The sequence below is a fragment of the Capricornis sumatraensis genome, chromosome 14 (genome assembly GCF_032405125.1).
Source record: "Capricornis sumatraensis isolate serow.1 chromosome 14, serow.2, whole genome shotgun sequence".
NCBI lineage: Eukaryota > Metazoa > Chordata > Mammalia > Artiodactyla > Bovidae > Capricornis > Capricornis sumatraensis.
This window is the reverse complement of record NC_091082.1, coordinates 19,800,251-19,814,505: the sequence shown is the minus strand read 5'-3', so window position 1 is coordinate 19,814,505 and position 14,255 is coordinate 19,800,251. Positions and strand designations below refer to the sequence as shown.

At 35.9% G+C, this 14,255-nt stretch overlaps 2 protein-coding genes across 2 annotated transcripts in view; one reads left to right on the top strand and one right to left on the bottom strand.

The window, feature by feature from the left end:
• The window catches only part of CDC73 (cell division cycle 73), an 87,781-nt gene that overhangs the window by 39,873 nt on the left and 33,653 nt on the right, over positions 1–14,255 (top strand). The window lies entirely within an intron of this gene.
• B3GALT2 (beta-1,3-galactosyltransferase 2) lies at positions 4,427–5,695 on the bottom strand. The gene has a single exon (XM_068986577.1). The coding sequence runs from the start codon at positions 5,693–5,695 to the stop codon at positions 4,427–4,429; it is 1,269 nt and encodes a 422-aa protein (XP_068842678.1).

The following is a 14,255-nucleotide window of genomic DNA, read 5'->3' as shown; positions in this document are numbered from 1 at the left end:
CCCATCACTTCGTGGGAGATAGATGGGGAAACAGTGGAAACAGTGTCAGCCTTTATTTTTTGGGGCTCCCAAATCACTGCAGATGGTGATTGCAGCCAGGAAATTAAAAGCCGCTTACTCCTTGGAAGGAAAGTTATGACCAACCTAGATAGCATATTCAAAAGCAGAGACATTACTTTGCCAACAAAGGTCTGTCTAGTCAAGGCGTTGGTTTTTCCAGTGGTCATGTATGGATGTGAGAGTTGGACTGTAAAGAAAGCTGAGTGCTGAGGAATTGATGTCTTTGAACTATGGTGTTGGAGAAGACTCTTGAGAGTCCCTTGGACTGCAAGGAGATCTAACCAGTCCATCCTAAAGGAGATCAGTCCTGGGTGTTCATTGGAAGGACTGATGCTAAATCTGAGACTCCAGTACTTTGCCACCTGATGCGAAGAGCTGACTCATTTGAAAAGACCCTGATGCTGGGAGGGATTGGGGGCAGGAGGAGAAGGGGACGACAGAGGATGAGATGGCTGATGGCATCACTGACACAGTGGACATGGGTTTGGGTGGACTCCGGGAGTTGGTGATGGACACGGAGGCTTGGTGTGCTGCGATCCATGGGGTTGCAAAGAGGCGGACATGACTGAGCGACCAAATTGAACTGAACTGGTTTGTTTTCCTTTTTCAGTGTTCAGGACACCATCTCAGGTGAAATTCAGGTTGAGAGTGTGGAGGGTTCAGTTGGAATTTGAATTAAATTAGGTTAGTGACCAGATGGAGGCAGTTGCTTTCTCTCTGGTCATCCTTCAGTTTGGATATTTGCTAGTAGAGGGAGGAGAAACACTTCCTGCAAATACAGAAATGGTTTTCTTCCTTCTGTGGTAAATCACATCTTGAAAGTAATAAGGCTTATAGTTACCTTGCACTTGGGGGAGGGTGTGTGTGTGTGTGTGCTGATGAAGTGGGCAGCAACAGGTTTCTTGCCAAAACTCGTCACGTCCCTTGTTAATATTTGGTGTATTAATACATTATCCGTCTTCTGAGAGTCATGTTAAGTGATACACTGATACTTTGTGAGGTATGTTAGGGTGTGTGTAAGGTAGAGACTTTTTTTTGGCTCCTTAAATCTGTGTTAATAGTCAAATGTTGTCAAACCACTAAAAACTGAAACTAACCTGAATCAGCTGGATAAAATGAGTGTTAACCACCTCATGACAAAACAGTGGGTGACTAACCAGTAGAGTGAGAAAATATGGTGCTGCTTTTGTCTACTAACAGTAATCAAATTATACTTGAAAAGAAGCACCTTTTGTATAATTTCTCAGTGCCACCTGCCTGTTTGTTTACAGATGGCTCTCAGTGCCCAAAAGAATAAGAGATAAGCAGTAATTTGTAGCTTTTCTAAGTTTCTGACCCCCAGACATCAAAACTGAAAAGAAGAAGAAATGACTGAGGGACCAGCTTTCCTCTCCTTCCCCGTCTCTGAATTTGCGCTTTACTCCCCTCTCTATTTGCGCTTTACTTGACATCAGGTCTCTCGCCAGTGTGGGAAAATGGTTGTGCAGCCTGAGAGCCTCACAGAAGGTGACGGAGGAGTGCAGACTAGGAAAGAGGACAGGCCGTTTTGCTTAGCTCTTAGACTCTAGCAGGAATCATACATGCAGAGTGTAGCAGAAGAGCATAATGGTGAAGAATCTGAGCTGGAGCCCTGCTGCTTCACTGTGTGTGTGGTCTCAGATATGTAACCTTTTGCAGTCTTTCCTGTCCTTTGCTGTTACTTTGAAGAATTATATGGGACCGTGTGTGCACAGTCCTTTAACACACTGCCAGGCGCACAGTGTAGACAGTTCCTGCTGCTCTGCTGGCCCTGTTTATAGGGGTTCAGGAATAGACTGTAATAAGATTCCCAGTGATTTTATGTGATTATACTGTATATTCCGAGGTGAGAACTTTAAATTATTTACTTGAATTAAAATTTCACCACCTATAATTTTAATCAAAATACACTAGTGTGAATAGTGAAACTTTTGGTATTTTTATCTTACATAATATCTCAAGACACTTTGAGCATAAAGATTACATAGTTGTTCCTATAATTTTTTCTTTGACCAGACGTAAGTGCAGTCATTAAAATTATATTTTCGTGTATAATAAAAGTTACATGGTACTTGGCATAATTAATATTTGGTGAGATGTTTGAATAAGTATTGTATTTTTAAAATCATAAACATGAAAATCTTGCTGAAGAAATCAGCTTGCATATTCAGAATGGAAGGTCAAAAATAAATTAATGATAGAATATTTATTTTAAAATAAAGATTTTCAGCATTACTAAGGTACTTTATTATTGGATTCAGTGCTCTTTGAGAACTTGGAGTGTCATCAGATTCCCATAAGTTTTCAAGATGGTGTTATTAGGGATATAGAAATGATTTTAAGTTGACACCTGAGATAGGAATTTATTGTCTGTTAAGAATTCTGTTTTTCATTAGTTATCTTTTTAAACTTGAATTTTTCTGGCAGGAAAATACTATGCACTGAATTTGAACGAATAGTGTTTGGATTCTGTTTCTGAGTGTGTATACCTGTGCGTGCACACATGTGCACGTACACTTTTAAAAAAGAATTAATAGAATTCTCTATACTGAGGGAAGGGTTCCTTTTACTTTTCATCACACTAATTTGGTATTAATCCTCCTGTGTGTGACCTTTGTCTAGTAATTTTGGTACTTAGTAATTTTAGTCTTTTTATGACCATACAGAATAAAGTAAGTGAAAAACAGACCTTACCAAGAGGTGGGGTAATATAGCTCAGCATTCAGAATTATTCTGTGTAGAACAGAACATTTAGATGACTGAATTAAAAATGGGAGATAAGCTGAGTATCAGTAGAATTCAACACATTAAATTTTAAGTACTGAAACATTCTCTGTGATTCTGAACTTTAATAGATGTTTCAGTGGATAACTTCAGAATAGAATCAAGGATAAAAATGATTGATGTTAGAATTAGCATAAATAACATCCTTACTAAATCAAGATTGATAGATTTATATACTGGTATGAAATAAAAGCACTGTTTTAAAATTGATGGCTTAGTGTTTCTTGATTTTAAAATTTGTAATGGAACCAACAAAATTTCTGAAATATTTGGACCATAACACTCAGTGAAGGTTTTTAGTTTACCCTTTTTATTAAAAACTTGGTAAAAGTGCATTGTATACATTGTTCATCCTAGAGTCAAGTGTTTCATCAAACATTTGTAGTTTTTCCCCCATCCCTCCCCAAAAGTTTTTAATCGGTGGAACAGGATATTTGTCACCCACCAAATTAAAAACTGCAGGCAGTTTGTAAACTTGGCACTCAGAGAACAAAGTAGGTGCCATAAAATGATGAAGTATCGGCATGTGTACACTTGATGTCCGGAAATAAACTTCCCATATGTTGTGGTTTGGCAGTCATGCATCTTAAAATGTATTAAATGAAACTGCTGCAGCACTCTTTATCCTTTATCTGTTTTCAACCGTGCATCCTGTTTGTGCCTGTAAGTAACCAGCGATTGCTTCAGTTAGAGGAGAATGATTTTTTCAGATATGCTTGAAGTTAAGTGGTGATGCTCCTTGAGAGTGCAATAACTGGCTGATTGAGGAAATCAGTGAAGTACTAGCTTGGCCCTGAACACCAACGAGAAAACAAACTTTCTGTTTTGAACATTTAATTTTTTTTTTTCTTTTTATAAAAACTAGAGCCTGAGACACATTGATTTTTCACATTTTATCACATCATGTCAAAATAATTTCCCCCAATAAATGTGAGTACTGATAAAAGAAAATGAACATCTCAGTTGTTTTTAGAAAGTAAATACTTAGATGAGAACTTCATTGCTAAAACCTCTGAACTTTATGTTTATGGAGTACCTCAATTAAATCTTATTGCATGGAATATGGTTTTTAGAACCCTAGAATAGGTCAGAAAATTTGTCCTTTGCACAATTATAAAGTTTCCTTAAAATTGACAGTAATGTTTTATTTACATATATTGAAATGGAAAACTAAATCTAAAATGAAGAGTCTTTTGACCATCTCCATTTCTTAAATTAAAATTTACTTGGAAAACATGCAGATACATCCTCTTGGCCCCTAACATAAGATTCGAACCATTGATGTATGCATGCCTGTTATTGCGTGTTAATACACAGAATCCCCCATGTGGATTTTTTAAGTAGATTTTTTAATAGGTTGTTTTGGGATACTTTTTTGTTATATAATGTATTTTTAAGAATTACCTTCTTCAGAAATTAAAAAATATATTTTTGGATTCCTTTATGTGATGAGTTTTAACTAAAACTTGTTCCTATGCATGTAATCATAATCATTTAACTACACATGCTTTTAGCAATATTTTACAGGTTGCATGTTTTGGGGGAAGAAAAAAAGTTGTCTTTTCTAATGTAGTTTACGGTGGCGATACCTGCCTGCCTTTTCTTTTGCTGCATTGGCACAAGCATTGTGCTTATTTTGTTGTAAATGGTTCCAGTATTTTATCAGTTCACTAGGCTGGAACTGATGAGAGGTAATTAGGTGGCTGTATTTACAGCTTGAATAAGAAACTCGCCAGTGATTGAACACAAACTCATTGGGAGGGGGCACAGGATCAATTCTCAACTTGGCAAGACAGATCCCCACATATACATCTTCCAAGTGCAAACGACGGATACTTAAAGAAACTTTAAATATCTTTTCTGCCAGGTCTCCAGAAAAAACATAACCAGTCCCGGAGCAGAAGACAGGGTAGCGTTCACTAGGGTAGAGGTCTGGTGGCATGTACCACTTGCTGTCTTTGTTTCGATTGGGTGCATATCCCCTCATTAGGTAACCAGTAAAATAGTTATGTCTAGGAGGCAGGTCTGGCTTCAATAACTTATGTATTAAATACTCAGTATTGACAAACATGTCACTGTCAGTTTTCATTACATAAGGAATATGCGGACAGTATGTTGCAACCCAGTTCATGCCCATGAGTGTTTTAATGGTCAGATTATAGTATGTATCTAAGTATTCCTGTTGGATAATATCATGGTACTGTCTGCTTTCTTCCAGTATTGCACGTTGAAGGTAGCCACTTGACTTAATACTTACGCCTAAAAGAAAAATCCGTGTGATTTGAATACCAGGTGCTAGACTCTCATTGCCCCAAGTTTGCCGAATAGCTCGTCTAGCTTCTATTTGTCCAGGTTCCGCAGCGATTAGTAGTATTAAAAAGGGGCTTTTCTCCTGGCACTTTTCAGGTTCATTGATAATGTATTTGAAATGGTAAGCATTTGGATGTCCAGTACCTTTCTCATTGTAAATGCTTCCGTTGGCACCGAGCGTGTTCTCCAGCCCTGTGACTCCTTGCAGTGACAGATCCGTGTTGTTGGGGTCAGTTGCTGTTTGAGGCCTCAGGGTCTGAGGGACAGTTTCTTTCCAAATGTTCCGAAGAGAGCTGTGGTTCGTCTCACTTTTTGTAGAACGAAATCCACGGAAAGTGTATGTCACAGGGTTTTCTTTGAATCCAGCTCTGCCCGGCAGCCAGTCATGATGATTGAAAAACAAAAACATAGCAAAAAGAAACACAAGAGAAAGTACACCAATAAGATGGGTCCGAAACAGAGACCTCTTGGCATTCCAGCTCATCTTTGCAAAGCAGCAGTGTCTCCTCCTCCACTGAAGCATGTTGTAAATATCCAGTAATGGATGAGAGATACTGGTGGCTGGGGAACGTGTCCTTCTCCTGAATCAATACTGTTCTTTGGTAGTCATTTTCTAATTCGGTCACGTCGTCTCCCTCGCAGTCATTCTATAAAGATGAATCATTAAAGTTTACAAAATGCTAAATACCACAGAACTGCTTTAAAGAGACTAATAAAATTAGGGCAGATGGGAATTTTTAAGCTGTGAAAATATGATCACCCAGGAACAAAGTTTATAACTTGTCTTCCCTTGGCAACCTAATGTCCTGAGAACAGGATTAATTTCTTTAAAAATATACCTTTGGAGCGCAGTGAGCACTTTTAAGAGAGGTGATGGATTTTTCTTCCACTTATTTCATCATCTCAGTAGCTCTGATCATTTGTTCTTTTGACTAAAGTTAAAGACTGAAAGTTGTGTGCATGGAGGAGAGAGAAACGCTGCTGGATTCCTGGGAGAGGCCATGTAAAAAGTCCTGAGAGCAGATGGAAAATGTATTGGCATTAATTAAAATTGATTTGACATACCATTGGTGGTATGGTGCACAGTCAGCGGCCTTTTTTGTAAAATGGTCATGTATCGGTTGTGGGACAGACGGTGCAAGGTTGATTATGGCAGAGTTCTGTTAGTCACAGTACACTGCCTGGCATGTTTCCATTGGCCCCTACTGTGTGGAGAAAGTCAATGAGAAGATGCACCTGTCAAAATTAATTTTCAGGGTTCAGTAACTTCAGTGCAAGATCTTAAGACAGTAATAAATGATGAACATTTGCAAATACCCTTTTCTCATTTTAACCTTCCACTTCAAATGTGAGGCATTCAGATCATTGTCTTTACTTAGACTTTAGATTGATTTTTAAAATATAGCAACTAATTATCTGTGGCCTTCACAGAGTACTATCGTGTACTTCATTTGAATCTCCGTATTAGAATTAGCAAACAACTGCTTTGAACAGTCTTCCAAGTTTTTCAAAATACAGACATTAGGTACTGTTATATCCTCAGTTGTTGAAAATTTTAAATTTCACAGAATGCATTTTAAAAGATTTTTGAGTTATGCTGTGTTCTGAATTTGCATGTGGAGAATTTATTACATTTGTAGGACTTGAATGACACTTAGAGCCCTACATTTAGAAGAAAAGAATTATGAGCTGTCAGTATGGGAGATGCATGATGCCACGTATTAAGAACTGATCTTCGAAGAAGTTTTTCAGTGCATAGCACAAATTTGTTCCTGTTTTTTCAATTCTTAGTTTTTCTGGACCAAGGTGTTGGGGTAGACAATAGGTGAGGAGCTATAGCTTGAATTCTATTAAAAGAGAATGAAAACTTTTTGAAATGGGGACTAATGTTTAATTTTAACTTTTTCAACTTTTGTGAAAATTATTTAAGGAAAAGAAAACTTGTCAATTAAAAATTTATTGTTTAAAAGCATTTGTGTATTAGAAATTATGTATATATATGTGTGTGTGTGTGTGCATGTATTTAGCTTGTGATACTGAGAAGTTTATGGTTAATACCAAATATACCTAACTTCGATATGAAATTTAATTATTTGGGGGAAATAATGGCATTTACATGGAAGTCCTCATAAAATTGAATAACTAGAATAACATTCACTTATATAATACGAAGTATTTAGAAAATATTGGTTGAAAGTATTAGACACATGTATGAATGAAGGTACTACTATTCTAGTAACAGCCACTAGGAGGAGCAAGTAGGTGGGAATTTGAATGGACTTCTAAAGTATAATAGTACAGGCACCAGCTTTTGATAATTTCTAGTATATGAAATGTACTTTTAGAAGTTACTGTTTTTTTTTCAGAAATAAGAAATTATTTAATCATCTTGTGAGATAGGAGCAGTGTTTTTTTTAACTTTTCAGGTTTTAAAAACATAGAATCTATTTATTTATTTATTAGAATTTATTCACTTAAAGTTTAATTTCACATTATTTTGATGAAGACCAAGACTTCACTGTACCAGTAAAACAGTTCTGTTGTTAATTCAGCTGAAAATAATAGAGCTGAGTGTTCTAGTTTAGAAACTCACTTTTTTTTTCTTATAGTTGGCCATTCTGCTGAGATGAGAAAACTAAGCTTTTATTTTCAAATGAAATAATAGATAAATAATAATAATTCTTCCTCCACCCCGTAAAGAGGTCAATAGCTACGAGGGTTATGTGTGTAAATTTAAAAGAAACAAAACTTGCTTTTAATGTTTATTTGATATTCTATTTTAAACATTCCAAAACTAAATTAAATGTATCAGCTTTCTGTTGATAGAGAATGCTTGAAATCTGGTTGAAGTCTAATCATTTAGATCTTTCAAGAGTGTAAATTAGATGGTTTAAGAAGCAATAAATAGAAGGTCAGATATTTGAATGAATAAAGGACTGGAAAATGAATGCAGGTAAATATATTAGTAAACTGTATTTTTATGAAAATATGCTTGAAGTGATGTTTCTAAAGTATTTCAGTGTTACAGAAAAGAGCCAGTTATTGTATATTGTAATCTGGCATAGTGCCCATACTTTATGGTCCTGTGTGATTTTGTAGCAATATGTGATGGAGATGCATCTTAATTTAAATTCATGATATTTGTATGTTTGTAAATATTAAGCTGCTCAAACTTGAAATCTATATATACCCGTTTGACAACTCTCCTGTTGGTAAATGTAGTGCATATGTGTAGCCTTTAAAAATTCTTTATTAAAGGTTTTTCAGGTATTTATCATAGTTGTTTTGTTAAAAAGAAAGTACAATTAAAGTAACGATTCCTCCTCCTATTAAATGATAAAATTCTTTTCCAGTTACTGCCTGTCATACATCAATTCTTAAGTGGTAATAAAACTAGAAAGTTCAAATATTTTGATATTCTAAATAGTCTTTGCACTTTTACATTTTCGCAGTAGCAGTAGCTTGGATTTATATTTTATGGCTTTTTATGATAATATTGTTAAGTTATTCATGTGTACTTACATCTTATGGGTTGACGCTCATGGAGAGGATGTTACTGTAAAATGTTGTTCCCTTTCTCTCTCACACACACTCATGCACTGTTTTTATTATCTGGCTTTTAAAAGTGTTGATGTTTTTAGTCTGTTGGAACAGTTCTAGAGTTTAGGGGTGCTTGAATAAAAAACTCTGCACTCCTATTTTGAGATAGCTAGCTAATAAAAATGTTTAATGGGTGACTTTAACATTGAGAGATAAAGGCTCTAAAAGAGACTTGAGGTTTTTTTGTTTGTTTAATGCTGTCTGATTTCATTCTTTAATGGACTAAATGCTGTGAGAATTGATGTTGAACTGTAATAATAGGCCTGATAGACTTGTTTAATCTTAATTTTAGAATAGAATGCTTGCATATATCTTTAAAATGTTTGCCTTTTGTGATTATTAAGTAATGAGTTGTGCTATGAAGTTGAGCAAAAATCAGAATCTTTGAGGACCTGTAAAAATTTTTAGAAATACATGAGTTCCTGAGCCATGAGCTGCTATTCTGGGATTGTTACTAAAATAGTAGATTCATTTTTGCCCTGCACACACATACTGTGCCAGTAGTTCACTGTTACATATTTCTATAGCCTGGCACAGTGGCTACATTTAAGTTGAATTTTTTGACCTTGTATTGCTGTTACATGGATATTTTTATTCAGAGTATTTTCATATTATGTTTTTGAGTTTCACTTTAAAAATGATCACCAAAACCAATCTTATATTTTGATCATTTAGAATCAGTCTGTTGCCTAAAGTAAAGTCTTGCTTTTAGCAATAGGGGTAATAGTAGCAAATATTTATATTTCTTTGTTTGAAGTTGTATTCGTGGACATGTAAATCTCCTGTGGTAGTGTGCTGTACATAAACACACACTGCTTTCTGTGATCCTGTACAAATGCTTTCCTTTTAGTATCTTACAGTTCAGTGGTACTTAAAATTTGTTGATAGTCTTCAGAGGTTGTGTTCCTTACTTTTATTTAGGGAGATGGACATAGGGAAGATTTTGTTACTAAAACCTGCTCTATATTAAGATTTTGCTTTAAAAGGACTGAAAAAGCTCTTAATATCAGGATCTTTTTTTTTTATACCATTTAGTGTAATTTTACTGCATTGACTCCTTTGATAGCCATTTTAAGGAGAGCCCTTTAATTTACTGGATAAGGATTCAGCTTGACCTAATTTGATAGAGGATTGCTGTGTTTTCTTTAGCGGGTTTCAGATTTTTTTTTTAAGTTTCAATTTTCAGAGAAGCCTTTAAGCACAGCTTGTTACTCTTTGCCTTTTCTGTAATCCATAATTACTGCGAGCTACATATTTACTTGAATAAAGCAGTGACAGCTTGTCTTCTAAACAGTGACAAATTTTAAAATCATATATTTAGAAACCGTCTCATAGTTTCAAGGACAGTGAAATGTATGAACTTGTTTATTAGAGATTAGTGCCTCCTGGGTTATAAAAAGGTAACAGACATTTAAATGAGTATCACACACAAGATATCGACATACCTTCCTTGGTCAGGCCATTTATGTGGCGAGGATTATGCCCACTGAAGATACTTTTGGCACGCCATCGCTCCAGCAAAAAGATGCTGTCGAATACGCACACCTCCCCCAACAGTCTGCCTCCTGCGATTGCTTTTCACAGTGTCCAAAGTGTCCATCTGTCTGCTTGTCTTCGAGTTCCCTTCCTTGTTCATATGGGTGCTAATCTTCTGAGGTTTTTGCTTTCTTTCATTTTCTCTTTCTTTAAACAAAAGAGCTGTGGTGGTTCTTTCTGTTTGGAGCACTGTCGACTCTTCCCCACAGTTGATGCATTGAAGCTTTTTACATCTGCTGTCTTCCTGGCCGGACAATGCAGTGCTCTATTCTCTTCTCAGTATCCATATTTCTAGTAAGAACCCTGAGCTGCAACGTAAAGCAGCCAGAGCTAGAATGGAGTGCTTCGATTGTATTGGAAAAGAGCAGGATTTAACTCTCTCGTCGTTGCCTGGCAGCTGTGGGAAGGATTTTGAGCAGTTTCACTGGGGTTTTAGTCTGTAATATGAAATCCACGGTTCCTCAGCTGCTGCACAGGCAGACAGCAGTTTAAATGTGGGCTTGACAGATGCTCTCTCTGACAGAGCAGAATTTAACGTCACTGCTTGGCTGAATCCCACGTGATAGTTTGCATTCATTTTGATTAAAAACCCAAGGTAGGGAGAAGCTTAGAGATTTTGCTTCTTTGTGTTAAATTATATGTAGTCAATGTAAGTGTAGTGATAAGTGAACATACAACAATGGAAGGATTATGAAGTGAATGGTTATTTTATTTTTTTCAGCTTAACCCCCCCCCTTTTTTTTAGCTTTACGTTCAAGCACAGATTTTTTAAATGTTTTCAGTGTTAGATGTTGGTTTTCATGTTATCTGCATGATTTTACCGTGTATAAGCCATATAACGTTAGTATGTGACTTGGTGTAATTTAACCCTTTCATCGCACTCCTTCCCTTGAATTTTTTTTTTCCCTCAAATTGTTCTAACTTTAGTTTTACTAATATCTAGTTACAACCCACAGACCATTTTTAATGAGTAACTTAGACATCTCCCCATTATTTTCTGGAGTTTTTATAAATCAGCTGCCATGAATTGTTGTACTGACACATGGTTTGATACAGCCACTTCTTTTTTTAATGTGCAGTTTCTTTCTTGAAGGCAGCAAAACTGTATTTTTAATCATTTTTTAATGTCATTTATTTTTTATTTTTCTTTTTATTTAAAATTACTTGTATGGTGGAATTCAACAAAATAATGTAATAGATAAAGCATAGTTGCACAGGATCTTCTTGGTGGATAGTGAGATCATAGTAATCTTATTTATTTGTCCTAATATTTCAGAATGGTTTAGTAACTTGCCATCAAGCAAAGTTTTCCATAAACACTAGATACTCACTCTGAAATATTTCTTTGTATGATTAGTCTGTTGGGCACCTTGCTGCTTTTTTTCTACAAGTACTGGGGCATTGTCCTTTATTAAAATAACTTGAGTTATCAGTTTTTCCTCAGATTTTAGGGACATTAACTCATAGAAATTTACCATTTTGAAACTTAAGCTATATATTTGTGGTCATATATTTTTGGTCCCACCTATTTTCTTACTAATATATGTTGTTTCAAATATAGATTTATATTTCCTCTAATATTTTTATTTTTTGTTTTTGTTATATTTTTTAGTATAAATGACAAATTGTTTTTTGTAGTTTTAGGAATCCTAAGACTTTTTTTTTAAGGGATGTATGTGATTTTCCTGGAAATGTTAGTCGGAACATTAAGAGTTTTATAGATGGGAAACCTAAGGCCTGGAGCTTTGGCTTTTCCTGGTAAAGTGTGAAGGATAGAACTAAAATCCAGGTTTCTTGACATTTAGTCCCTAAGTCCACACATATTACATGTTCACTACTCTGTTTTTATTAAACTTAAGTGGCAGAGCGATGGTTAAGTGCCTGCTTAAAATGACTTATTTTATAAAAGTATAAGTAGATCTTACTAGGTCACTATTTATCAGTAATTCCTGACGTAGGATTTGACTGTGCTAGTAGCAGCAGTGACTGAATTCATGTTGCGTGCCAAGCCTGCTTGAGCTGTTATATAAATGACTCTTTTTCTGATGAAGTTTTATTATTGTAATACCCATTTTAAAGATGAAGAACCAGTGTTTAGAGTTATACAACAATTATCCCAAATATCGGATGATTAATGATAAGAAAGAGTCCAGCTGGGAATTAAAGCAAAAGTAAGTTGTTCTCAACCTTATGCTGCATGGCCCTGCTGGAGAACTGTGGGAATTTTTTTTGCTGTTACTAGTACAGCATGGGGCTTCCCTGGTGGCTCAGTGGTAAATAATCTGCCTACTAATTCAGGAGATGTGGGTTCAATCTCTGGATTGGAAAGATCCCCTGGAGAAGGAAATGACAACTCACTCCAGTATTCTTGCCTGGGAAATCCCATGGACAGAGGAGCCTGATGGACTATAGTCCATGGGGTCTCAAGGAGTCAGACGTGACTGAGCACACCAGCACAGCATACCCAGAGATCATTCATAGGATTTTAAATGGATGTTTGTATTTTTGTTTTATTTACTTGATCAATAGATAGGTATCTGATCAACTACTGTGTGCCAGCATTTGTAATTCGACACACCTTAATAAATGATACAAAGAAGATTTAGATGTATCCCTCGCCCTTCCTCCAGGAAGGATAAAGCAGTTATTTTTGGCTGTTTTTTTGATTGCCCCACTGAATTTCTTATGGATCTTGACTATTAAGAGAACTCCGTAGATAAGCTGCTGGTTAGTGGTCCCTGCAGTGTTAGGTGGAGCCCCTGAATTCCCAGTAGACTATTGTCTCAACTGTGCTTGCAGAGGAGCAAGTGTTCATATGGCAAAGGAGACTCCTGAAAGCTCATGAAAGGATACCTGTGTGCCGAATCAGAATTTACGTTAAACTTTCAGGTACAGCTGCATTCTGTTTCTTATGTTTAAGTTAAGCTAGCCTAGGAACTTTACAGAAAAACAGCAGTCATGAGATAAAAGTTCCTTCAATGACTTTTTCTAGCAACCTGCATGTTTCCAGCCAAGAGAAGCTGTAAAAATCTTATGACAGGCAAGCTTGTAGAAGCTCTTCCTTCAGTCTAGTTTCTTTTAAAATCTGAATTCTACGGTTAAACTTTCTCACTAAATGTGACAGATTTCTTTATCAGACTCAGCAGACTGGCAGCTATTTTGTTAAGTTTTATAGTTATAAATGTCTTGTAATTTTTACTTGCATAGGTCTGCTTTTTAATTTTATAGCACATCCCTGGTGGGAAAATAGGTGACTATTACTATATGCATCATGGCCAGAATTATCCAGGTTCCTATTAGGGTTTCCCCGTGCATGTCTAGAATATCCCTTAAGGAGCTAGAATTTAAAGACAGAATTTGCTATGCCTCCTAACTCTTAAGTCTTAAGTGGGTACAGAAATAATAATATTTTTATTCATGTTGTTAATAGTTTTTGAGTGATTATTACATGATCAGTCAGGTATAGATTTGTTCAGTATGTAATAGGAACGGTAAGTGATTTCATGGAATTATACTATGTATCTATATAAATTCAACTAAATATCTTTGGTAAAAAGAATGCTGGAGAAAGGAATAGGGAGATAGCACTTCAACCTGGGTGGGTGATGAGCAAACAGCCTTGGGAGACATGAATCAATTTTCCCTTCATTGGTCTCCATTGCTGTTTATGCTTTAGTCTGGCTAGTAGGCCCCTGAATGCAAGCCATTTATTTCACCTGAAAAACTAGCTATCTTTTTCCACTGCTGGAGAAGAATCTTAATGTTTTGGAGCAGATGTAATTTCCAATGTAATACAGTGAAAAATTCCATTTGAACCAATTAGTTAGGTAACACCTTCAGTTTTATTGAGATAATCAGCAGTTTTGCATGGCAGTGTTTACTTGGAGTTTAGAGACTGCTTTGACTTAAAATCAAATGACATCTTTTTCACTACATAAAAAGATTTG